At 42.2% G+C, this 23,734-nt stretch overlaps 3 protein-coding genes across 6 annotated transcripts; 1 reads left to right on the top strand and 2 right to left on the bottom strand.

Moving 5' to 3' along the window:
- Positions 1-68: 68 nt before the first annotated feature.
- Positions 69-7,485, bottom strand: prxl2b (peroxiredoxin like 2B). Its single transcript, XM_086199683.1, has 7 exons — positions 7,311-7,485; positions 6,158-6,362; positions 5,383-5,434; positions 5,175-5,238; positions 5,019-5,094; positions 3,774-3,892; positions 69-589 (listed from the first exon to the last, which is right to left on the bottom strand). The coding sequence occupies exons 1-7, from the start codon at positions 7,371-7,373 to the stop codon at positions 563-565; spliced, it is 606 nt and encodes a 201-aa protein (XP_086055809.1). The 5' UTR covers positions 7,374-7,485; the 3' UTR covers positions 69-562.
- Positions 7,486-9,087: 1,602 nt separating this feature from the next.
- Positions 9,088-18,650, top strand: slc45a1 (solute carrier family 45 member 1). 4 transcript variants are annotated; one of them, XM_086199684.1, is made up of 10 exons: positions 9,088-9,252; positions 9,815-10,255; positions 10,359-10,451; positions 11,446-11,670; positions 13,199-14,082; positions 14,170-14,323; positions 14,415-14,591; positions 14,688-14,893; positions 15,938-16,060; positions 17,293-18,650. In XM_086199684.1, the coding sequence occupies exons 2-10, from the start codon at positions 9,835-9,837 to the stop codon at positions 17,503-17,505; spliced, it is 2,496 nt and encodes an 831-aa protein (XP_086055810.1). In that variant the 5' UTR covers positions 9,088-9,252; positions 9,815-9,834; the 3' UTR covers positions 17,506-18,650. The 4 variants fall into 4 exon arrangements, with proteins under 4 accessions (XP_086055810.1, XP_086055813.1, XP_086055812.1 ...); XM_086199687.1 differs by having other exon boundaries at positions 15,938-16,163; positions 17,293-17,456; XM_086199688.1 differs by lacking the exon at positions 9,088-9,252 and having other exon boundaries at positions 9,956-10,084; positions 10,201-10,255.
- On the bottom strand, positions 18,211-20,727 carry LOC147268256 (uncharacterized). The gene is made up of 5 exons (XM_086199689.1): positions 20,527-20,727; positions 19,886-19,957; positions 19,414-19,477; positions 19,223-19,296; positions 18,211-19,124 (listed from the first exon to the last, which is right to left on the bottom strand). The coding sequence occupies exons 1-5, from the start codon at positions 20,575-20,577 to the stop codon at positions 19,053-19,055; spliced, it is 333 nt and encodes a 110-aa protein (XP_086055815.1). The 5' UTR covers positions 20,578-20,727; the 3' UTR covers positions 18,211-19,052.
- Positions 20,728-23,734: the final 3,007 nt, after the last annotated feature.

Below are 23,734 nucleotides of genomic sequence, written 5' to 3' on the forward strand. Positions count from 1 at the left end.
TTTAATAAGTAAACACAAAAATACAGTTTCAGTGTAGATTTTCCATGATTGTAAGATGTTTTGTGATTTAAGATAACTTAAAGGGCATTCACACACACACATACACACACACACACACACATCGATAAACTGATGGTGAGCACTCATCCCGGTGGATGGGGGGGGCCTCGTATCAAACCTGCTGATTTCTAGTCGGCCTCTCTGCGTCCTTTGCTCTCATTTTTCAGTTCCTTAAAAACTCTTGCTTGAAACCAATGCCAGTTTGCCGTGTCGGACAGTCGGGTGCCTCCTCACCCATTTCAAAACTTCAAAATCTCATATCTATCTTTCCGACTGAACCATCACAACGATCGACACAGAACAGTTGTAAATACTAGATGTCCAACAGTTATTAGATATTTAGTGATTTATTTGTGAACATATAAAATACAATCACTTGTACAGTGAGTTTTCACACAAAAAAAAACAACCCAAAGATTTAAATTACAATTAAATTGGTCGATTGACAATTTTTCCACGTTTATTTTCCCAAAATGGAGACGAACGTCTGTCGGTAGTGATGTCATCGTGTGCAAACATCATCAGTGCACTGCGTGAAAAAAGTAGAAAGGTTAAACACGATGTGTTTGCAGGGTGTTTGATGAACACCAGTCGTTTGTTTTGGAGACAGAAGGTTATACATCAATTACTGGCAGCAAATGTGAGGGAGCATATTAACATGAAAAATGATACTTCCCTGCCAGAAAAAAACCCCCCAAAACATTTACAACTGAAGAAAGAATAAACAACATTTTATTACCAAAAGAGAACAAACAAAGGTCTTGATCACTATTATGACTCAACAGTTTCCATCCAGCACTCAAATTGGAACATAAACTTCCTGTCGTCGGTCACTTTAATGATCCCACAAACACAATTGAATGGCAGGGGGAAAATGCCAATACTCAAACTGTCTTGAGCTGTTAAAACCCCCCGGTGCCATGTGAGTGACTGATTGTAAGATAATTTCTTTTTTTTATATTCCAGTGATTTCATATTCACAGAAGCTGGCTGAGAGTCTCCTGCGGCCTGTGAATTACCAAGAGTGACATATTTGAACTCAAGCTACATGAAAAGCTTTAAAGTTGAGCTTTAACGCGTCACATTCCAAGTCAACAAATCCCGCAGCGACACAACAAGGGCCAGGATCCAGCTTTTTAACAAAAGGCAACAGGAAAAAGGCAAAAGGAACAGTATCTTTAAATTAAAACCTGCGTTACCCTTCAGTCTCGACTCTGCGTCCGCTACACTAACTAGCATCACTTCAACTTGCTTAATTATCAGCCGCCAAAACAATCATACTAAAATATTGAAAACATTACTGAACTCTCTGGTGGAAACATTTGGGATGATGCAATGACGATTGTAATAATGTAACAAGATATATTAGTTATTTTTTGGCAATTGAATGAGAAGATATTGCATATTTAACCTTTAAATTAGTCCAAAGTTCTACAGATGTTTATCTTAATGTTTTTCTATTATAATTTGTGAACTGAACTACTGATATTCACAAGTCACACAGTGTCACATTTACACACGATGATGCACTTTGTTTATGAATTTGACTGGTTTAGCCAGAAGGCAGTCATTTATCCCACCACACCCCGATAAATCTCAGCAATCTTTTCAACATGTCTCAATGAAAGTGGAAGAAATACAAAAAATAATGAATAAGTACGATATATTAATTATCCCAGGCTGTCTTTATAGTGAGCATTTATTTTCTAATCTGATGAAAAATATGTTCTTAGTTAAATAAAGGTAGAACAAACAAAGATCTTTGTCCACCAGGGCACCATGAGAGCCAGTATTGTTGATTTTAACTACTTTCCTATGCGTTAATTAAAGATAGCCCTAGACTGCCACTCCTCTCCACAACCTTGTTTATCCAGGCTCAGACAAACTCTTTAATTAAATGGCGTCTCTGATCAGAATCACTTTTCTGCGAGTGGGATGTTCCTGAGGGAAATCATCGGGAGTTTCCACCTCTCAGATAAGATATCGAGTTTCAGGGAAGTTAAATATTATCGACTTTGAAAAAAAACGAGGTTTGAACAAGAGGTCACCACGATTTCTACATCTAAACTTGGCAAATTACTGAAAACAACCTGGAGTTATGTGGTTCAGCCGATGACCTCACTGCTAAGAAAGCGTTACAGCGAGGGTAAACTGTTTCAGGGTCAGCCAGCTTGTTGCTTGTTTCTTCTGGTCCCTTCAGAAAACAGGGTTGATTCAGTTGTTCCTCAGACAGGTCGAGCAGCGGAGTCCTGTGTTTGAACAGCTCTGACCCGCTGGGTTTACTGGGAAGCTGTAGCAATACAGTCGGGCGGAAGGGTCCATGTGCTGGATGTCATGGGGGGGGTTCGGTGTCTCAAGGTTTATCACAAGGGTTCAAAAGCAGTTTGTTTCTTTAATGGGTCATAGAACAGAGGCAGTTTCTACTTTGAGTTACACATTAACACCCCAGTCCCATTAGGACCGTGCTTAGTTTGTTATGGACTTTTAGTTTGTGTGAGTGACCGTTTGGTTTTGAAGTTCTCATGTGTTTCTCGCTTCTTCATTCGTGTGTTTCTTGTTTGTGTTTTCGTTGACTTGTTCTCAGTTCCTGTTTTATTTTGTCAGCTCCTCCCTCCCGTGTCTTTGTGTGCTTGTTACTTCCTGTCCTTCCCTGTGCGTTGGGTCTCCCACCTGTTTCTTACTGAATCATTCGTTGAGTGTATTTGAGTTTGATTGTCCAGTCAGTTCCGGTCAGATCCTTGTGTCCCGTCCCGTCATCATCTTACCAGTTTCCCTCCTTTAGTTTAGTGTTTCTGTTTTTAGTCCCCAGTCTAGCATTTGTTCTGTTTGGTTAAATAAATTAGAAAGTTTAATCAAGTTCTGTCTGGCCTGCCCTCCATTCTCTGCATTTGGGTCCTCCTCCACGCGACAACACAACATTCTTTTTCACATTCATCTGTGTTTTCTCCTGATCTGTCCTTAAAGATTAAGCAGTCATAAATTATGGCACACTGGAAACAGAAAAAAATATTTTCTTTCCAATTTAAACAAGGTCTACAGTTGTGCATCCATCAAATTTTTCAAATAATATTTGTGGTAGATGTACGTCAGCCACTTGACAAGAGTTGAGGGATTCAATCCTGAACGGTGATTTATTCCAGTGGCATGTTGAAGCAACTGAAATTTAAAAGGGAACCAACAGCGTGTGAAATTAACCATGTCAGAGAGCATGAAAACTGAAGAGTTCTACTATGAATTTCTCCACGTGTCCGTGCTGCAATAACGTCAAACAGTCTGCTGAAATACGCTCTCATAGTCAAGATCAGCCCAGACAAATTCAGCTTCTCTCTAGTCTGTTGAATCCTTGTAACACCTGAAGATAAACCCGGGTCTAAAAGGTAAAACCTGAAAATAAACCCGGGTCTAAAAGGTAGGACCTGAAAATAAACCCGGGTCTAAAAGGTAAGATCTGTAGATAAACCCTGGTGTACAAGGTAAGACCTGTAGATAAACCCGGGTCTACAAGGTGAATAGGTCAGACTTTTTAACATGGCTGATGAGAACATATTCAGAAAGTCTCCCCCCCCCCCCCCCCATCATCATCAGGAAGCACCTCCCCCATCTCCAGATCCGAAACCAACCTCACACTGGATCCCAGCTCTGATTACCTCTCTTAGGCAACCTTCTTACACCCCCAATTTCATCAGTAGTCTCATGTTTGTGGGGTTTCTTACCACTGGCCTCTGTCCGTCTTTTGCATTTATTGAGATACCCAAAGCCTTGGAGATGTCCTCCAGAGGTACGTGGTCTCCCGGTGAGTCCTGGATGAAGTGCAGTAAGACCTTTTCTCCACCTTTGCGGTTAAGAAAATGTTTCAAAACTGTTATTGATATAAAAATGCATCAGCTGGGTCGCGCTAACATTCACAATCCTGTTGCATGAATTGTGTATTCAGGGTCAGAAAAATATCTCATTTAGATCGCAGACAGCTCGTTAAGTGCTAGAAGAGATAGGATTCAGGGTGAGAAGAGTCTCGAAAAAGAACGTCAGGAGCTTTTAAAACGAGACAGGCAGATTGTTTCCAACAAGGACAAGCTGCCCATTTTTGTCTTGCTCACTTTTTTATGGCTTTATACTTTATTTCATCTTTACTATAACATCATTTTTCTTGTTTTTTTTATCATCTTATGAAGCACTTTGTTACATCTGTTTTGAAAAGTGCCGTACAAGTAATTTATCATAATCATAATTACTATTATTGAAAACACCATAAAAGGCAGCATTAGCACACTCACCTGGTTACCACCAGGCTAATAGCTCCCTTCTGTCTTTACTAAAGTCCGATATTTGTAATTTATACAGTGACACTTAGTAAAAGCAGCCATCAAGGTGGTGATGGTGGAAGAGGAAAAGTAGTTCTCTATCATTTTTACATTAAATTTATATCTCCTTTATCAGACACGTTCGTGTCCTAAGAATAAAATGACTGATTAAAGAAAAGACTTTGATTTTCATGCCTGGATTGGCTCTCAGAAGGAAGCACGAGTATCAGTAGTAGCAATATTTTTAATATTTACTTCCTCTTTTTGATCCACCACCATTTATTTTCCTGTTATGCTGAACTTCAAATTACTTCCCACTTTACTATTTCTTTAGAAAATAATGTCCAATTTGCGGATAAATTACCCAGCAAATAAACCTGGTATGTTTACAGTTTGTGTACCAAAGCAGTGATGAACCAGAGACCTGTCACTACTTCCAGCTACTTTTTAGTACAACACTGCCCTCTAGAGGAGAGACTGCAAAATCTTTTTAACTACACTCAAATGACTAAGCAAACTTTGCCCTCGTCGATCTCACACTACCTGGTCATTCGTAAATCACAGTTTTAATATATCTTTTGATCTGTTATTGACTTTTCCAGATAAAACCTTCCTTATATCCTCCACCCCACCACAAAAGAAAGGAGTGCACTGTACCTTTAGCTACTACCAGTAAGCCTCCACTCTGCAGCAGATCTCCAGAGAAGTTTCCCTGGATGCCTTCAGCACTGGCCTACAAAACAGCAGACGACAGGCACTAAATCTGTGTAGCTTTACTACTCCTGTGACTGCGGGACTAATGAAGATGTGTACCTTGGCACTAACATCTCGTACTTTCTTCCCCAGCGCAGCAGGAACCACACTTAAGGCTGTGTACCTGAGTTAAACACAACTAGACGTCATCTCAAAAAAGCCTTAGGAGATTAGCAGGTGGGATTATTACGTGTCAGATCAAGTGAGACCTACAATTCACATTAAGATGGAAACAAGCAGCTTTTCAGTGCAGATTCACTGCACTCACCTTTTGAAGCCTAAATCCTTGTAGCTTTTCTTCTGCGCATCAACATAGATGCCTAAAAGAGAAGTTGGTTGATCGTTATTGACGAACCTGCAACTGAATGGTTGGTGGATGTGGACCCGACAACGCAGGTGTGTCAAAGTCCTAAATTAATTACTCTTTTTACTTTTAATCCTGACATAAGAGTTTATCAACTGCAGGCTCAGGCACAACTAAGACAGACGTCATGCGGGGATATTAATTTTAAGTGGTATTGTATCATTATTATTTCAGAATATTCAGTTCACTCTACGCCGATCCCTCGGGAGGGGAATCAAGAACCAGCGTTGTTAGAGAACTGATTTCATTAACTCTGAGAAACGACTTTTTTTTCCCATGCCTCTGAGCTTATCAGTTCCTTTCATTAACGTCAGGACAGTTGCTCTGCAGGACAATGATGTCAAGAGTCTAAAGAGAAATTAAATATTCAATTAAATATTGCAGGCAGACATTGACTCCTTTGATCGGCAGTGTTTCAGTTGAAAACCTGTGAAGGCCTTCCCCGTTAGCCCCCCTTAAACATGAGGATTTGATGAAGGAACTGACAGTTTGTCTGTAGCTGAATCGATGGCGACACTGATTAAATCTATCAACACTCATCCCCACTGGTCACCAACCACAAAGAGCAAGTTTCAAGTTCAGAAACTTGCTGTCCTCATCAGAAACACTTGTGTCGGGACCCACTTCCCACCTCTGGCTAATGACGGACTTTCCTTGTTAAGTGTACTAATTTGCTTACTTCCTTTAAAAAAGCCTCCTTCCTTGAACTCCTTCAGCCCCAGCTCCTCGGGTCCAACGCCCACCAGCGCAACCCCGCTGGCTGTCAGGTCTGGCTCTAGTTTGCTGATCTCTGCTGCCATCCATCGACACACCTGACAACCAAACCTGCGCAAGAAGAACAAGACCACCGGCTGGTCCCTCCACAGAGACTGGAGCTCCACGCTCTGGAACACAAGCAAGGGAAGGCCGGGAATCACGAGGCGGGATGTGGGAGTAGGATAGCTACAAGTGACAAACCCTGGTTCCCGCTCAGACGTGGCCCTCTGAGACCATCATTATGTCCCCCTGACTGTCCATTACACCAGCAGTTATCTCACATGCTGGCAGGTAATGGCAGGTAGGTCTCATGAGGCGTTTAGTCAAACCACACTCCCATCTGTAATTATGTTTAACATCTCCAGAATAACATTTCTCCTCGGCGACACTGTACCCTCACTAGTCAGAAGACACTCCACTTACTGTTGGACAGCATCTCGACTAGTGACAGTGGCTATTAGAGCTATCTGCAAACTGCAATCCTACTGATAGAAATGCTATTCTAAGATATGGCTGACTTCAGTTATGACTCGAAATTACAATCTGAAATTATAGAATTTTTCCCAGTAATAACTGCATTGCATTGCATTGCAGAGTAAACATTCAGATGAGTAGAATACTGTTTTAGATATCTGAAATTAGAAAGCCCACGTCATTTCTCCAAAGAATAACGATCTGGATATATAAAATGTGCACTTTGACCAGGAAGAATTGGATTAGACATTACAATTTAAATGACACTTTCCAAATATCCACTGGAGCTGTTAAGCGCCAAACCCTAAACTTTTATTTTCAATTTTAAATCAATGACAGCTGTCATGGTAGCCAATTCCTAATGTTAAGAATGTTATTAGAAATATCTTTGATCACCAAAAGTGAAAATATAATTTTGATATGTCAAATATTTACTATAAACACCGGCACGTCCTTTTGATACACTTGAGGATAAAATCAGTGAGAAACAAACCCTTTTTTTCCTTCCCTGCATACAAGAAATACATCTTTTAGTTGAGCTAGAGACAAAATGTTGTGTAACGTTTCTATTGTTGAGTGTTGTTTCCTGCTCCTCAGCTCACCTCCCCGGTGTCAGCGCTCTTCAACAAGTTCTTCCCGACTCCAGCGAGGTCGACGTTTGACATTTTCAACAGCGACGTTTATTTGACGCCTCAGAGGTTCGAGAGAGAAGAGTTACGTTTGCTTCCAGTTTTGTAAGTTGCAAAACAGCGACATCCTGATGGCGTCAATCAGACATTCTGGTGACGAACCAGCCAATGACAGACCACATCGTTTCCGAAGGAGGCGGGGCCTAGCATGGGTGTGTTGCTCCTATGGGAGAAGTTTGCCCTTCACATGTCCTGCCAGAGAGGCCATGAGAGGTCAGGTGTTGCATGCAGCTATCGATGAGGAAGAATGTGTCAGTGATAAATGAAGAGAAAGGCTGGGTTATTGTTATCATTTTTTGTTAATTATTCTTAAAGTATTTTTTTTATCATTTATCATTGGTTAGGTTTAGGTCATGGAACTTCTTCGTTAGTTTTTGGAAAGTATACAAAATTATTTGTACCCAAACTGAAACCCATCCAAAGAAGGAAACATAATTTGTATTTCTATTCATTTTTTTCATGCTCTACATGAAACATTTAGCCCACTGGTGACATTAAAGCCCTGAGAGGTGACTTATAGTGAATGGATTTTAAATAGTCAGGTCATCGAAAGGAACTGCAGGTACAGGAATGTGAGGTCAAAGGTGAGAGGGTTTACTGTTCTTCCGTAACAGTCATTCTGCTTTATTGCTGTGATTTTCTTCTCAGTCAGTTCTTGCTGCCGTAAAAACAAATGCCACTTTTTTTCTGTTTTCAGATTCCACTGCTAATGGTTGAAATTAAGTATAATTTATCACTGAGTGTTCTCTCTTTAATCTTTCACATTTTTAAATAATGAAAATATACCTCTGCTGCACGTCAAAGGGAAATGTTATACTTTGCTCTTTTGCTCAACGTTTCGCTGAATGAAACTGAAATTATATGATGATATATATAGAAAGGTAGAAAAGTAGCTAGATTCACCTCAGTGTATCAGCAAGAATAATTAAGTATAGTATAATTCAGAGTTCTCAAGTGGGTTCGCTTGTCCGTTTTAGATGCTTTCATACTTTATATTTCACTGCTCTGCAACTACTGCTTTTAAAACTGTTTCTACATTATAATTTAATGGAGCTTTATATATATATATATATATATATATATATATATATATATATATATATATATATATATAGTTGCATTGCCACTTTCATGTGAAGGATCAGAATAATTCTTCCACCGCCTTTGACATCATACGACCTAAAACAGCACTGCTCCTGTTCATTGTCGCGTTTATGTAAAACCCGATATTTTAGAGAGGGAGGAGCGATTTCTTTCATTCATTTGGTTCGTTTGTGGTTGGCTGACTGTTTCAAGTGTGCTTGTCACTCTTTTTTATTGTTTTGAGTAACTATTCATGAGAAGGAGGAGGACAGGAGGCAGATGATATTGAAGAACCTATGGTCACAAAAAAGTTAGTGATGTAATGATCAAAAATCGGATGATTCCTGCTCTGAGACCACACTGATACAAGTACATTACAATTCCTGCAAATTTGGCTCTAAAGTAACAGGATTACTTTGATCGGATAAATGCAATGAAGGACATTTTCATTATACTATTTTATTAGGGAAAAATCAAAGTAAAACTCCTTCAAATAGATAGATAGATAGATAGTCAACGGTGCTGATGTTGCAAGGAGGGGCGTGACGTCACGGGAGAGACCGGGAGGAAGAGGCGAAGGGGGAGAAGAGAAGAGGGGGAAGGAGAAGGGACCTAGGAGAGAGCGGGGGGGGATGACTGCATCAAAGGAAACAAAAAAATATATAAAGATCATGATTCCTGTGGGTTATTCGTCCTACGTTTGTCTTTTATAAACCATTATGGTTGCTCTGTACACAGTATGCTGCAATAAATGACGAGCCGCCCCGAGAAGGTAATTATAATCTTTCGTATTTTCATTCCTGCTTCATCTTCAGTTTGGTCGAGTGTGTGGTCTTTACCTTTAAATGTCAAATGGAGGATAATATCGTGGATTATTTAGCAAAAAAACAAAACCAAAAAACCACAACAACCCAAAGAGCTTAGCTATTCTGCACTGGCAGAGTATTTTATTTGAATGAGAGCAACAATGATGTGTTATCCTCATGACCGTCTTGAAAGCCTTCATTAAATTCCATCAAGGCGTCACTGTGAGATTTGAGCTTCCTCCGTGAAACATTAAAATGGAAACAGGCTCCATGAGCGCGGTGCCGCATACTAGCCTGCTGTACTCAGCCACGCCGAGCACATGGGCTTTGCGCACAACTCTAACATGCGCATTGGTTGCAGTGCGTCGTGCTCGTTGTTTCTGTGCCATGTCTGACTGCAGTGTCCTCTTGGTAACACCACGTAGCCATGAGCAGCACGCAGCCAAACTGTGATGCTCTTCAATGACCTCTAATGTGGAAATTATCCCTTCACAAGTCTTATCATGACTCTGGCCCTGTATGCTGCAGAGTAAACTGGCTTGAAAGAGATGTCATCTCCGGGCATGGGCACCCCCACTGACCCCCTCTTGGCCAGTCCTGGAGGGAGGTTATCCACAGCTCAGGAAGGTATCTGGAGAAGCTCACTCCCCAAAACAGCCAGCTTCCCGACATCCACCACCCGCCACCTCAGTCACAGAGCCAACAATTTCCAAAGACAGACAAAGCGTCGGAAGCTGATAAGACCATCTCCACCTCCGCCACCCAACACCCCCTGTCCCCTGGACCAGCTGGACCTCAGTGAGCTTCCCCCGAGACGTACTTTCCAAGAGCTGCTCTTTAATGGCTGCATCCTGTTTGGTATTGAGTTCAGTTATGCCATGGAGACGGCTTATGTGACTCCTGTGCTTCTCCAGATGGGCTTACCTGATCAGTTCTACAGCTTGGTGTGGTTCATTAGCCCCATACTGGGTAAGTCAGCAGGCGGGGGCGATGACCACATGCTGATGCATATTGACTCATTATCCTGATCAGCTCTTGGCCTCTAAATTTGTCTCCTATTTTTGGTTTGAAGGATTCCTCGTTCAGCCTCTGATCGGAGCGTGGAGTGATCGTTGTACATCACGGTTTGGACGGAGGAGACCGTTTATTTTTGCCTTGGCTATTGGTAAGAAATGCATCATGTAGCTGCTGTGTTTACATAAAGCTAGGAAGCATCGTAACTAATGCAAAAGAGGTTCATGGACTTTTAGTCCCTAATCGTCACCTTCTTATTGCCTAAGTCATTTTTTGGACAATTTTTTTTGTTGCTTAAATCAACTCCTTATGATACTTTGTCTCCTGTTTTGTGTTTTCTGAAAAACTGCAAAGAAATTACTTTGCCGATTATTTTAAGAAGGCGACGTAATGTGGATTAAGCTATAAAAACACATTCAAAACTCACACTCTGCACACAAACAAGTTCTTAAGGTGTTTCTGACCAAATCTGAGGTAGATCTAGTTGATGCACGAGGAAGAGTGTGTCAGAGTGTAAAAAAAAAAAAAAAAACCTGTTGCCACCAGGTGGTTCTCTGGCTAATCTACTCCAAAATGTGAGAGTGAGGTAAAATGTTTTTCTTTTATCCTGATTGCAAACGAATAAACGTCACTCAAGAAACCCCATAACGTCTTTCAGTAGACTTCTCCTGGCTGGAAATGTCCACACCTTTCAGACCGAACACCTGTTTGTTTGATAGATATTTCATTGTAGGAGGCTGGTAAGTGAGAAACCTTTGTGCCCTCTTCAAGAACCCTCGACTTTGTTTCACCGCTGTTTGTTCTCTCCATGATTGTACTGTTTATTTTATTGTAGTCACCATCTACATGAAGGCTCATGAAGCCCGTAAGTGAATATATTTGGTCCAACTATAGGATTTCTTTATGTAACGTCAGTAGGTGGAGTGAGACAAGGGCCTCGGTGAAGAGGCTACTAGAGTGAATGCAGAATATCTACAGAACTGGACAGTCGTGACAGTATTTAGTGCACTAAGATGCTAAAACGAAAAAGGAAAGGAGGAGAGGACAAACAGGAGTCATTTCATTGGTTTAATGAAAACTTGCTTTGAAAACAAAATTAAAGGTCCGAAGAACACACTTTCTGTTCTGTGTTTTTATCTCTACAGGGGCTTTGGTTGGTCTAACTCTGGTGCTGAATGGGCGAGACATTGGAAGTGCACTGTCTGACACAGCATCCAATCACAAATGGGGAATTGTCCTGACAGTGTGTGGTGTGGTTCTGATGGACTTCAGCGCTGACTCAGCAGACAACCCAAGTCATGCTTACATGATGGATGTGTGCAGTCCAGAGGACCAGGATCGGGGTCTGAACATCCATGCGCTCCTGGCAGGTAGGAGAGCGCTTTTCTAAAGTCAGGAGCTTGTTTTTATTATGTGGGTTAGCAGCGGTCACCAGTGGTGGGGCTCAGGAATGACTCCTAAACCCCAGAAGCAGGTTCGCATCATCCGGTTCAATCCATCCATTTTCTTGCGCTTATTCCTCCGGGGGGGGGGGGGGGGGGGGGGGAGCCTATCCTAGCGGCTTGGTGAGAGGCGGGGTTCACCCTGGACAGGTCACCAGTCCATCACAGGACCAACACATATAGACAGACAACCATTCACACTCACAGTCACACCTACGGTCAATTTAGAGTATCAATCAGCCTCGTCCTCTCTTGATGTCTTTGGACTGTGGGAGGAAGCTGGAGTACCAGAGAGAACCCACACAGGCACAGGGAGAACATGGAGACTCCACACAGAAAGATCCTGTGCTGGAGCCGGGGCTTGAACCTGGAACCTTCTTGCTGTGAGGCGATAGTGCACTGCACCACCGTGCCGCCTCATCTGGTTCCCTGTTCTCAATATCAGTGGGATTTTGAATTGGTTTTCGGTGAAGTGCCTGAATTAAGGTCACCGGTTCACACATACATTTGACCATTTTGCTCCACAGAATAAAATATGCCAGTAAATGCCACACCTGTCATTTTTAAAATGTGTACTTATCTGCAAAAAAACCCCAGCTAAATTAGATGATAATTATCAACACACTGAAATCAGACGGAGAACAAAGTTAGCTGTTGTGACGACAGCGATAGCTTGGCGATAGCTAATAATTGCATTCACGCTTCAAAAATCACAGAGTTCATTCACAAAGATTATCACTGTGAACAAATGTGCAAGTCTTAAAACTTTGGTTTGCCACAGGGCATACGTTTGGTAGTGACAGAAAAAACAATTTATAAATCCCATTGTCTTTTGGTCAATGGAATACATGGCAATGCTATATTCAAAATAGAACTGTCCTCCCTGAGTCTAATCCAACTGCAGATTGCATATGATGTTCAAATTCACTGAGATTTCTCAATATATGAAAATACATTTTACATTTCAGTTGCTATTATTTTATTTTACCCGCATTTAGGTTAAGAGCCTGGACACATCCTTGAGTATAAAGTGAGAAGTCATGAGGACCAGGCGCCTGAGCAGATCCAAACTCCATTCAGAAAACAAGCATTTTGAAAGGTGTTCACTTGTTGTCTTGCAGAGGCACGTGACAGAGCATTAGAGAAAGCAATACCTCGATGAAGTTATTATTATTATTATTATTATTATATATTGCAATTGATACTCAGATAATTGTCGGTTGGAAGCAGCAGTAGCTCCTGTAGATGCCTGTGAAGCTCATAGGGCTGTGTGCCCCCCACGGAATCTCCACTGCTGCTCACAGTGAATCACTTTTTGCATCCCTTTCATCATTCTGACTGCCTCAGGGTAGCGCTTTGTCACAACAGTGTTAGGAAGTCTCAGACAGCGGGGACACCAGCGACTGCAGAAGGTTAAATAAACTGGTGCTTTTTCTGTCTTAATCGTGTTACACAGGACTGGGAGGTGGATTTGGATACATCGTGGGTGGAATCAACTGGGACCAAACACACTTTGGAAAGTCGATGGGAGGTCAGCTTCGTGTGATATATATGTTTACCAGTATCACTTTGGTGTTCGCCACAGCCATGACTCTGCTGAGTATCCCTGAACGGCCCCTACCAAAGAGTCAGTCCAGCAAAAACTCCAGCAAAAACCTTCTGAAGAGCCCCAACCTCCCTCTTCCTCCCTCTCCCCCCGTCCCCCCTGGATCTTCACTGGGACTGGATGAGGAGGATGATGAGGGTCTTTATGGCTATCATTTCTCAAAGTCCCATCCCAGTAACCCTGACCCACTGGCTCATTCTTGCAGTGCTAATGCCCGCCTTTGTGTGGGCCTCACTAGCCCAATATCGCCCCTTAGCCCCCTCACTCCAAAATATGGCAGCTTTATAAGTAGGGACAGCTCGCTCATGGGCATTAATGAGTTTGCCTCCTCCCTGGGAACCTCCTATATAGACAGTGTGCTCATAGACTGTTACACAGGACAGCAGACACCACAGGGCCTGGCCCCAAACTCCACCACAGCACCCCTGCCTCCGGGGGACTCCCCACCTCACGATGAATCCACTCAGGGGGCAGGGAGCCCTCCTGTAAGACAGACCCAGGGTGAGGGGGTCTCTCTGGCTGGGGAAGCTCAGGAAGAGCCCCTGCCTGAGGGAGATACCCAATCTCACGGAGCGTCTCAGGTCACATCTGGGCCTGGTGCAGGGTCACATCGGGGCACTACTGCTGGTATCCTGAAACGACCCCAGAGTCTTGCACTAATGGAGGAGCCAATGGCGACTCAGATAGTTGGGTTGGAGAATGGACGCAGAAGAACAGTGACCTTTAGCCAGCAGGTCAGACACATTTTTTAAAATATGTTAATTAGTCAGTAGCCTAACACAGAATTTTAAAACTCACAACAATTTGTTTTTCTGATGAAGGTCGCCAATATTCTTCTGAATGGGGTGCGCTATGCGAGCGATCTAAGTGAGAATACAGAGACAGGAGAATCCCAACTGTCAATGAAGCTTCTGTGTATCGCCATCTACAGGATGCCTCCCTCTCTGCGGAGTTTATGCACTAATCACTTTTTAGGTGGGTCAGTTTAACACTCTATCAAGCCTTGCAAAGCTTTCTGTTCAGTCTTATGTTGAGCTAAGACCTTTTGGTTCTCTCTGGCCCCCAGGCTGGCTCTCCTTTGAAGGCATGCTGCTCTTCTACACTGATTTCATGGGGGAGGTTGTTTTTGAAGGAGACCCCAAAGCACCTCACAATTCTGAGGCCTATCAACGCTACAATGCTGGTGTTAGCATGGGCTGTTGGGGCATGTGCATCTATGCATTCAGTGCTGCTTTCTACTCAGGTAAGTGCACTCTTAAGTTGTCTGGTCCGTTTTTGTAATTTTACCCTTTACCTGCCATGCACAGCTTTACATTCATCTTCTGTGCTTCGTCCTCAGCCATATTAGAGAAACTGGAGGAACGTTTCTCTCTTCGCACACTATATTTTTTTGCCTACCTGGCGTTTGGTTTGGGCACAGGTCTGGCCACACTTTCCACCAACCTCTACGTGGTACTGTCTCTCTGTGTCACCTACGGGGTGCTCTTCTCCTCTCTATGCACGCTGCCATACTCACTGCTGTGTGAATACTACCAGAGCCCTCAGGTCAGTCTCCAGACATACGCGTCCACAAACCTGTTGATAACTTTATTTAGTCTGATGATTCTTGAGATGGATTTGTTTGGATTCGATAGTGATGGCACCATAGTCAGCCTAGCTGTTCCCTCTTGTTTTTTAGTCTTCGTGTTAAATAAGGTTTTTAGAAATGAACACCTTGTACTATATTGTGCCTAGCTTTAAAAAAAAGAAAAGAAAAAAGCCTTAAACCTGCATTCCTTCTCATGGCCAGCAGGGGGCAACTTCACTGGTTGCAAAAGCAGTCTTTGCGGGAATAACAAGACTTCCTTGTGAAAATTTTCAAAATTATATTATCACTAGTTTCAAGTCTTCTTTAAAGCAGCATTTATTCGTTTTTTTAACAATTGAGAGAAAAAGAGACAAGATGTTGGGTTGAGCTTGTAACCATGCAGGTGGTGTCAATCTTCTCATCCTGCACTAAGAAAGACAGTAAATAACGGTAATAAAGCAGTAGGAATTTGTGGTGCACACACACTTCAACCCGTTTGATCCTCACCTGTACAAATGAATTTAATATTAACATGGAACCATTTTTGTTTGTTTGCAAGATTTAAAAACCAAACTTAAGCCATAAGCAGCTAAACAACTAACATAACTAACTTTTTTCACTCAGTTATTGTGTTAAGTAGTCTACTATGCCATGATTTCAGTTCGTCTCTGTGGTACATTTGCAGCTGATGTTTGGTAGAAGTTTGGTCTTCTATGCCCGTCAGCAGTTTTAAAGTATGACCTTGGCTTTTGACTCACTTGACCAGGCATCGCCATCAGACCAGGGATGCGCAAACATCATCTGTTTAATTTTGCCACTGTTTTATATCCCTTGGACACGGCTTCAGATTTAATGTCTCATCATCAGAAGTGGACACTGTGAAAGAGAAACAAGCCTCTATCTGTGTTTACCTGTGTTTGAGTGACTGTCCGGGCCTGTAATCTGTAAGATGTATGCTCGGTTTTGCCGCCGCACCGCAGTGGTGTATTATTATAACTTAACCATCTTTGTATGTCCTTCAGTTCTGCGGCTCATCAGAGGAGGGAACCAGACGAGGGATGGGGGTCGACATCTCTCTGCTCAGCTGCCAGTACTTCCTGGCTCAGATCTTGGTCTCTGTGGCGATGGGACCTCTGACCTCACTGGTGGGTGGGGCCCAGGGAGTGATGTACTTTGCAAGCCTGATGTCATTCGTGGGCTGTCTGTACTCCTCTCTCTGCGTGGTGTACCAGCTGCCCCCCCCAGAGGGTGAGCCCCCCGATAGCGAGACCCAGCCACTATTGGTGCACATTTAGAGAAACCTCTTTACTTACTTTACCTCAAACACTCAATGCACTCACGCTGCCGCTTAGACAAACACACTGTACATCCCAGATCTACATACATATACATATATATATATATATAAATATATATATATATATATATATATATATATATATATATATGTATATGTATATGTATATGTATATACATTCACACTAATCAGCACTGCTCCTCTCAGAGCTAGACAGACAGACAGACATTGGCCGCTGCTCTAAGACGTGTACGTGACCAGTATGTTCTTACAGTGTTTGTGTGTGTGTGTGTGTGTGTGTGTGTGTGTGTGTGTGTGTGTGTGTGTGTGTGTGCGCGCGCCCATGCCTTTTTACCCCTAACTTTTGCCTAATGAACGTGTGACCTATTTGAATGATTTTTGTGTGGGAGAGAGAATGTGAGTGAGTTGTGAATGTAGAGAAAGCTAAGCTCTTTTTGTGTCTTTGCTGTCCAATCTAGCATCATCTCTCTTGCTTGTTGTGTTTAGGATAGAAATGTTAATCACTCCGGCTAACAACAGCTTTCCCTTCTTTTTCTTCCTTTTACCCTCCACCTAACGTCTGCATGAGCTGCAATGTAACCTCTCAAAAGCCTTAATGTTTTGTTTTGGTCATATGGCCGAGGGAATGTCTACCTGCCTGTTTCTCTGAGTTAGCATAGCATCACACTAACTACTTTCATGCCCTTTTTTAAAATTATTTAAGAACACATCTTGGCATATCTTTTGCATATAAACACTTCACCTAAAACTGACTGATGTGTGGAGTCTTAAAGGGCTTCACATTTGCACACTTTGAATCAAGCAAACATTCGACCCAAATTTCACATTTCTTGTGCTGCAAAAGTGCAATGCCCCCCCCCCCCCCCCCCCCAAAAAGGAAGAAAAAAAAGCAGTACTTAAGATGACATGCATACACAAACTTTCAAAAAAACACAGAGAAATGTGTACTGGTGGCAAATTCTGTCTGGGCCCTCACGAAGCCACGGACAGCCCTGTGAGCTGTCACCCATCTCCTGGCCATAGCATTGTAATAATGACAGTGATTCTTGTCATTGTCAGGAAGAGGAGAAGTTGAAACTGGGGTGTGAATCGAGAGAAGAACAGAGAGAAGACTCATGTGAACTATGGCTAGCCCTGAAGGTGGACAACACAGAAAGGAAAGACTTTCTGGGGGTTCATAGTGCCAGCAGCAAGTGCTTATTGTCATCAGTAGGGCGCATGTTCGAGATAGTAGGCTTCTGCTCCACCAAACACGGCCCGTCATCAGTGTAGTGTGATGCCTTTACTTTTGTTCCTGACAGTATCAGAGCCAACTCGTCGTCCATACTAAAGCCATCTATCTTCATTAACAACAGTTTTTACATCTGGTGTGCCATGTTTCCATTGATCAGCTTCAAAACAGGAAAAGGAACCTGACTTCTGGGCTTCAACAGGAAACATAAACCTCCTACAATAATTGTGCCAGTCATTATTGCTGTCTCAGCAGAATGTCAATATTTGCCTACGACTGAAGCCGACTGGATGCACGCCATGTTTCTGAGGAAACCAACTGTATGGATCATGCTGTTGCAGCTTGCTTGAAATAAATACATTTGAGTTTTTTGTGTTATGATGGTACCATCGATTGCTCTACATTAGCAGTGTTACTGTAACAGCTACTCTTCTTCAGGGTTCAGTTAAAACTAAAATGATTTTTGCCATTTTGGACTCTTGTGTTACTGTTCTGCTTTTAATCACTCATAACCCCATTTGACTTAAGTTGTCCTACAATACCTACTTTCACCACACGGGGGAGCCCCAACAGCGGTCTGTTGATTCTGTGCTCCTTTTCCATTTAAGTGAGATTATTCCTGTTCCTTCCTGCGTTTAAGACAGCCATTTTCCATGTTAGAAAAATTGGGTCAAGTGACATCATCTACATATTAAAGCCATGGTTTTAATAATCCCTGATGACATTAAATGCACACATGGTAGATATTAAGTAAAAAGACAATTTATTTGTTAATCAGAATATACAAAGCAGTGGCTGAAGTAACCGAATGTCATTCTGGGTCTGAAAGAGGCAGTCTTAAGACATGTAACTGGGTTACCCAGCCATAACGTAAAACTCATTGAAAACATAAGAAAAAAAAAAAAGTATAAATGGTACAAACTTGCGTGGAATGCATACAGAACAAATGACCAAAGCTTTAAGATTTAAGAGGGGTTAATCAACATCGCAAAATCCTGCCTCCACAAAACAGCATCAGGCAATCTTACGGAGGTGCAAGACAGAGCCCTTTATTCATTTGCACCATCTGTTATGTTAATAGGGCAGCCAAGCCAAGGATTAACTAGCAGCTCAACACAAAAGATTATGCCTCAACTAATAATGCTATTAACTGTCATCATTAGCCCCTGCTTAAAACTTATCTTTGGTCCTTTAAGTGAATCTGAGAGGTCAACATGAGCCTTGAAGGTGAGCAGCTGCCTATGTGTATGAATCATCTGGTCAGCACTGACATAATAGAGATTGTGCTTCTAACAATGACATAAAACCTCAAGAAATGAAAAAAACTGATCTCATAGCATGGCCCAATTTGTACAAGTAGAAAAAAAGCTCATTTTAAAGACCAATAAATAACACTTCGTAAAAAAAAAAAAAAAAAAAAAAAATTTAAAAAAAGGGAGGCAGGGCCACTATGTTTCACGACTCCAGTGCAATGTGATAACATGGGAGCAAACAAAAATCTCTCAAAGATACAGAAAGCACAAGCTCTACAACACGATGTTGACCAGGCTGGTAGGACAGTGCTGCAACTGAGTCGCAGGCCAAAGATCTAAGCCTCCACTTCAGCCTCTTTTGAGTCTCCATTTTCCTCCGTCTTCTGCTTTTTCGTGTCCGCTTTCTCCTGATGAAAAACAGCATCGCACAGAACATGTTAGAAAACAAGCGGTTAAACGGTAAATTACAGAAGTGTGTTGTGCTGCTTGGCTGAAGACAACACACCTCTTCCTCTTCAGCTGCACGCTTCACAGGCTGTGCATCAGTTTCCTCAGCAGGGGGAGCCTCCTCTTCTTTCCCTGTGAGGACAGAGCACCTCTTCAGAGCATGCAGCCTCCACTTTCAAGCAAGTGTAATGAGAAAAAAAAAAACCCCAAGATAAACAATTCACAGGAGGACACTTGAGGTAACCATACCGTCTCCATTCTTGTGTTTCTCCTCTGCTTTTTCTTCAACTTTGTCACTGTGATTAGCACCATTCTGAATGAAGAGAAGAATATATCAGTCCAGTTGCATAGCTAATAGTTGGGCTTCCAAGGTGTAGCAAGGGGGGGAAAAAAATCAAAATATGGAATCCAAGCACAGTTGGAATAATCCTCCCAGTGTTGCATGGACGGCTCCTCTGGGGACACTTTAAATAGAGGCATGGGTGTGGAGCCCTTATTACCTCCCTAGAGGATTAGCTACCAAGCTCTTGGAAAGCTCGGTCAAGAAAGAGACCCGTGGAGACGTCCAAGAGCTGGCTAGCCAACATCTGTGCCATTTCACCACCCAAACAAAGCAGAGAGCAGCTGAACAGAAAGAAGGGGGGGGGGGGCCTGTCGCAGCGACACCTGCATGATGAGGGCTGCTAAGACAAAAGGCCATGAGGCTTATCTCCGAACTCACTGTGCCATTAGCAGGTGCGTCCACACTGTCGGTCTTCTCCTCCACTTCAACTTCTTTCTTCTCTTTCAGCTCCTACAAAATAAAAGCGTCCTCCCAATTAGGATTTTATTTTGAAGTAAACTTACGTGTCTGTCTTTCATTCGGATAAATCACTTTAAAGCGTAACTGCTTTCAAGCCAGACTCAATGCACACGGTTTAAGATTAAAAAAAGTGTCATTTGTGAGTGTTTTCATTCCAGCGTAGAGGTTTACGTTACGGCAAAGTAACGTTACTGAGGCTTCCCGCCCACAGCTGCAGCTCTGCCTCACTTGCTGTACCGTTTCCACTGCTTTGTCTGCTCAACAAGACATTTTTAGCTAACCACATCAAACAAAACTTAGCTATCGACGCTAACTGAAACCACGACTTCACGTAAGCGACACGTCCTTATCGGCGTTTCTCGTCAACAATAATTTTAGAAATTAACAATACTAATTTTCAGTACTCAAAAGTCTATTCCACACCGCCACTTCTTTTCACCCGGAGCTAGCTAAACGAACTACCGACACAAACAACTTCGAAAAGTTCCAAATATATTTAAACACGACGATTTAACCGGTAAAAAAAAAAGAATAGTAATAAAATAATGAATGAAACGAACCTTTGCTGTAACCTCTGCAGTTGCGGTTGTGTCAACAGCTGTATCGGCCATGGTTATTTTTGTGAATTACTTTAAATTTTTATATTCCTATTCAGAAAAATTAACAGTATATTTCTCGTCTCTTTGCCGTCGTGTGGAAAGCCTAGAGACGCTGAGAGGGAAATGATGTCTGCCCCTCTCCGCTTTTCTGTCGAGCTCGTTGAAAATCCACTCCAGTTGGACGCGGTGGGTCGTTCTGGCACATGATTGGACGACATAGATCCTCTGAGGATTTGATTGGATGAATACCACGTCAATCCTAACAACTCGGCACGCCTCCCCGTCCTCTCAACACTGATTGGCCCTTTGTTTTAAAGCGCTGCACTACAATACGAGTCTTTTTTTGTTGTTTTGTATTTTCATCAGTTTTCGTTAATTTGTTTGGATTTTTGTCGCCTTTTTGAACGACGGCTCTGAGCAGGTGGTTAGTTATAGTTACAGTAATGTGTTAAATTTAAACTAGACTAAATATAGTATTTAGAAGACGTGTTTAAAAAAGTTTATGTACACGTGCCCACGGCAGGTTTCCTTTTATCTTAGCGCCCTTTCTGTGCAGAGATGGGGTGTCAAATTACGAGCAGAAAAGAGCTAATGTGAAACCATTGCTGCCACTCCTCCTTTCTATATTTAACTACTGTAACAAAAGGTGTTTTACACACGTCTGCTTTATGCTTTCACCCTTTGCCAGACTTAATCATCTCTCATACCTATACCTGCTTGCAGCAACTCAAGGTTTGACTTCAAGTATTTAATAATTTTGTTGTCACATTATTTAACTTGGCCAAATAATAATTGCTTAATATTACAGGGTATTTACGATAGTGCTGAATCGATGAAACGTGACGTTGTGAAATGTTCTCCAGTGCCAGTGGTCCACTCAATGAGATTTGGGATTTATGAGTCTTCAGAACAATGTGTTTAGTACAGGATATTATTATTAAACGCAAGACTAGGTGCAACTTATTAAAAGCACAAAACCATTGTCATCCCACATCAAATGCAGAGGCCTAGGCCTATCGAAATGTATGATTTTTTTGGTAATAATTATATCTATCTACATACACACACACATAAATATGAAACATGTGTTTTCTTTCTAATTATACATTTTGAGTGCTCAAATATTACCGGTCTAAATCCGAAGCTGATAAAAAAAAAAGACATATTTCTTTTTCATTACTATTAACCAGTAACTATCACTTTCTTATCTCGACCGAGCGATTTGCACTTTACCCTCGGAAATTATTTGGGGTGAACTGTCTTTGACACGGCGTCATGTTCATCCAACTGTTAAACCAAGGGAAGTGGCAACATACGTCTCTGAGACTTGAACTGAGTCATTTTAAGCCCACATCTAGACAGTTCCTCCTCACTGTCAGTTGCAAAGCGGAAAAAAATACCGTTTTTTTTTTTTCATCACAGATAGGATTTACAAATTTTGTGACATGATACCTGCAACTGAATTTCTCACGTTACAACAAAACCTGTCACTTCGGCCCACGCATTCCCACAGAAGACTCACCTCCACTCATCAGTTAGCTGTCACAGTAAAAGTGTCATGTTCACTTGTTTAACCCCAGTGTACTTTTTTTTTTTTGATGTGCTACATCATTTATTTTGAATATTTAATATCTTCCAGACTAATATTTTATGCTGAGCTTATCCCAGCACACCCAAGCAGGATATCTTGTCCCAAGCCTCTAATTTTAAGTCCTCGTAGGACCTACCCGCCTCGCTTATCTTCTCACTGCCATGCCACGACAAGCCCCTGATTTGAAGAAGCCTCCAGGCCTATGTAGTCATTCACCTCACATTGAGAAATATAATTATAAAGACTGTAATTACACGCGGAGATCAAAGGCTTGTGTGTCAGTGGACCAGCAGGATTTATTTTCTGTTTCATACCAAGATTTTTTTTTTTTCCCCACTAGTGTTAAGTTGGTTGCAGACCTAGTCTTAATGAGCCTCTGGCATAAAAATAAAAAAGACAAAACAAAGTCATCAGCGTATGTGGCAAAAGGTCAGATCTTAAAGAGTCGACATTAGTTTTACACATTAGAACTGAAAATGAATGTAATGAAGACAAAGCATACAGTGAAAGCTGTTTTTATCAACTCAGCGCACTTGTCAAAGACTCATCCTGGCCTTTACAAGCCTGTGATACGCTTCTACACAGGAAATGGAGACTCTTTGGGGTCTGCAGAGCGCTGTGGCGGACATCTTTGGTTTTGGTGTGTGCAGTGCCTAGAGTAAAGTCCTGGGAGGAACTCTGGAGTGGTGCAAAGCATTACTCACTCTTTTTCTGTAAGTGGAAAATGGGAGCAATCAGAGAGAGAGGGGGGGGGGGTGGTGCTTGTGAGATCATTTCCTGTCTTTTCTTATTTCTCTACTTCAACATGTTTCCATCCAAATGGTTTACAAAGAAAAGGGCAGGCTGTTCATTCTGCAGGTACAAGAGGTGAACCAGAGTGGCAGCAGAGTGCTCAAGGAAGAAGAGATGCGATTCATATAGTGAGCTTTTACAAATCATTCATACACAAACCACTGGAGTGTTTACCACTCTTTCCACAAGTAGGAACTGGAAATTTCTTATGCTATTAAAAATTATGGGGCCACAGACAGGATTCAGGAGAAAAGCCTCTTTGTGTTTGAACTGACGCATGTTTTGACAGTAAATTAAATATTCTACATGAATCGCTGTGGCCCGGGGAGACGGTTTTCTCTCAGTGACAAACTGCTTACAGGATATAGAATGTGGAAGTAGACTACAACACCTTAATTTCACCTCAGTGTCTTGAGGACAAAAGAATGACCTGACTTGTGGAATGTCAGTGCTCCGGGGTAGAGTAAAGAGGGGCCCATCAAAGAGCAGGGGTCAGGATTAGGTGGGGGGAGGGTCCCCGATAATTGGAGGAATTGGTGGTGGCAATCTGAGCCCTTTTGTTTTGAACAGCAGGGTTTTGCATGGTCCAGCTAGCTTTCTCTGGTTGTCAGGCAAGTCCTGGAGCGGACTTGGACAACAGAAATTGACTTCTCACTGGGAGTCTTACAGTGAGGTGGAACTGGCGCTTGATTTGTCTCTGGAACTGAAACACGGTGGCATCATCATCATCGCTGATGTTGGGTCTAGAGGTCTACTGCCACTTGACCTCCAAACTGTATTTTCAAG

This window comes from Aulostomus chinensis, chromosome 3, assembly GCF_037954235.1.
Source record: "Aulostomus chinensis isolate RoL2024-O1b breed Wild chromosome 3, RoL_Achi_v1.0, whole genome shotgun sequence".
NCBI classification, from domain to species: domain Eukaryota; kingdom Metazoa; phylum Chordata; class Actinopteri; order Syngnathiformes; family Aulostomidae; genus Aulostomus; species Aulostomus chinensis.